The 2770-nt window shown below is 42.2% G+C and overlaps 1 protein-coding gene across 1 annotated transcript in view; it reads right to left on the reverse strand.

Annotated features, from left to right (window-relative positions):
* Window positions 1-682: 682 nt before the first annotated feature.
* Window positions 683-2770, reverse strand: part of LOC123160404 (protein CELLULOSE SYNTHASE INTERACTIVE 1) — a gene marked incomplete in the record, with an annotated part of 13033 nt that continues 10945 nt past the window's right edge. The window contains 3 exon segments of the mRNA XM_044578224.1: window positions 683-1079; window positions 1188-1304; window positions 1918-2372. Of these exon segments, the coding sequence (XP_044434159.1) occupies window positions 939-1079; window positions 1188-1304; window positions 1918-2372 (713 nt within the window).

Raw genomic sequence — 2770 nt, forward strand, 5'->3', positions numbered from 1 at the left:
CGAACCACGCTGAATATGGGCCGATTCACGCAAGTATCGGACTGTTTTTGGACATAATTGGGCCGAACACTGGGCCGAAATCGGCGCCTGGGGGTGACGGCTGGGTGCCAAACAACCCCAGCGCCGAGATTATCGCCGGCGCACTTTAGGCCGCTCTTTTTCGGCGCCACGGCTGGAGATGCTCTTATAAGCTCAACACTCATTGATCACGATCCAAATCCTTGAACTGTAGCAACATTTAAAAATGAGACGGGCCACATCTCCAGCTCGCTCTCTCTTTTGCAAAGCTGACAAAGGTTGCATTTTAGGCAACCGCGAACGCTCCTACCTACCAAATGTCCACGGATCATCTTGTAGGCAAATATATTTGAATTTTCATTTAATTCCTATATGTGGAGCACGGACAGGCCATGCCTAATATTGTTTGATTGACCCACTCATCATTAGATAGGGATTTCTTCACATTAGATCGGTACAAAGTACTTAGTTGTTATTCCAAGGAATGCAAATGGAAAAAGCATAAAGTTACGACGAACTGGCCTGTCCGACCAATTTCGATTCGGTTCGTTCCGCGAACCAAGCAACAGGATGGCCCAAAAATTTGGACCCATTCCTTTTTGAGCCACTTGATTCCGCAACAACCAAACACACCCAGTTGCTTCCAAACATGACCTTACAAAGATTATACAAACGAAAAAATCTCGTCGAAAAAAATAATGAATCGGTCGGTCCATTACAATCAGTACAAAAAACAACTGATCTCATCTGTTTTTATCTCACAAAAAGGTACAACAACAACAAAAAAGAACGACTTTCTCTGCCGGCTATTTACACTGATGCACAAACAGGGTAACATTTAGCAGAGGATATGAAACAAGAAAACCACTCGTAACTTTATATATTTTAACTTACATGGGCGCCTAATCCTGTAGATGCTGTCATTTGTTCGACCATTGGAACTCGATTTCCAGGTTCCTATTCGGACCGCTTTTGCTCTCCGGGAGCAGGGTGTACTCTCCGGCGACTGACCCCAGCATGACGACCCGGTCGATCTGGATCGTCACCTTGCCAAACGATTTCTGCAACAACAGGCAGAGAGCTTGAGGATGCAAATACAGTGATGCGAGAAACAGCAGCAAAATTATATGAAGTGGTAAATATAATGCATGTATATCACATTTCAGTACCTTTCCGAATTTGCTGTTGTTTTTGCAAGAGATATGAAGCTTCTGGCCCTTGGGAGGGCTGTCAAAAGCCCATGCAAAGGCCTCGTCCCATTCAGGTGACTCACCGGTCGAGACAATCTGCGTATAGTATCGCATGGGTTAGGTCAATCAACTTTGTTACACTGCGTGCATGTGCGCACATGGTCAAGTGCAAAAAGGAGAAGCTCAAAACCAAATATGCCTATATACATAATCACTAAGAAATAAACTAGCAAATATTTATGCTTCAAGTTAAGCACCAAATGCAGAGGCATTACGATCAGGAGTTATTCCAATTTCTACTGTCAATGGTAACGTTGAAGACTGATGCACTCTACAGCATAGTGCCTTTGCATCAGGGTACCGTATGTACGGGACTAGAGAACCCCTGATAGGACTAGATACCGAAGGTTTACCAAGAAATGTCTCTCTTCCAAACATCGTAGGCTTAAATAAACACTTGGAGGCACGACAGCACAAGAACTTGTAGGATCCTAACTAACCCATAAACCAATGTCCAAGCTTTGATATGGACTGTCGAACCATGATCTTGCTAATAGATCATAGAAGTGCACATAAAAACAAATAAATAAGAAAAAGATAAACAATATTAACTGCAGGCATAGCAATCATTTATTGCCAGCATAGAAGTACTAAATTGTGCTATGGACTTATATCCCTGAAATGAGATGCACAAACAATATAGACATACCTTTGTCAGCCTTGCTGGATTATTTCCAAGAGTAAGCTTGCAGAATGCACTAGCATTTCCCACTGATTGCCTCAGATTGTTGCCACGCTTTATAGTAACTGTAAGTGTCCCAGGCAAGCACTGAAGTAGCAACTCTGCCTTCTCTTGAAACCGTGGTGGGCCAGACTGTATCAAGTACTGAAGTAGAGGAATAGCCTCTGAGGCAGCAACTGATTGAGCTTTAAATACTTCCGCTGGGCAAGCCGTCCATGCTTGTCTTAGCAGATATAGTGAATCCAGTGCTGCTTCTTGAGTTGCTTCAGAACCAGTTTTAAGGGATGTTACAAGATGCGGAATACATATTGTAGCAGGTTCAGTGACTCTCAGACGAGGGAAATTGCTAAGTAAAGCATTAAGTGCTTTAAGGTACTCCTCATTAGCACTCCCAGATGCCCATATATCCTTCTCAATTGAAGCTGCATACAAAGCACCATCATCAGGTACATAAACTCTGCGTAGAAAAATATAACCACATTCCAGGATGCCAGAAATAAATTGTTCTTACAACTAGAAAATAAGAGTTAAAAACAATGCCTGTTTTGTGTAGAGAACCACTAAAATATAACACTATCTTTTTTTTCAAACACGTTGCTTCGCTTTGCTATATACTCCCTCCGTTCGAAAAAACTTATCCCTCAAATGGATGTATCTAGCACAATTGTGCTAGATACATCCATTTGAGGGACAAGTTTTTTCGGACGGAGGGAGTATCATTTTGTTTGACTTGTTAATATTGAAGGTAGACTTTGACTTATATAGCATGAAAGGCACTGAAACACAACAAGTGACTAATGCAAGTGATCCAACACAAACA

Source organism: Triticum aestivum, chromosome 7B (assembly GCF_018294505.1).
Source record: "Triticum aestivum cultivar Chinese Spring chromosome 7B, IWGSC CS RefSeq v2.1, whole genome shotgun sequence".
Lineage (NCBI taxonomy): Eukaryota > Viridiplantae > Streptophyta > Magnoliopsida > Poales > Poaceae > Triticum > Triticum aestivum.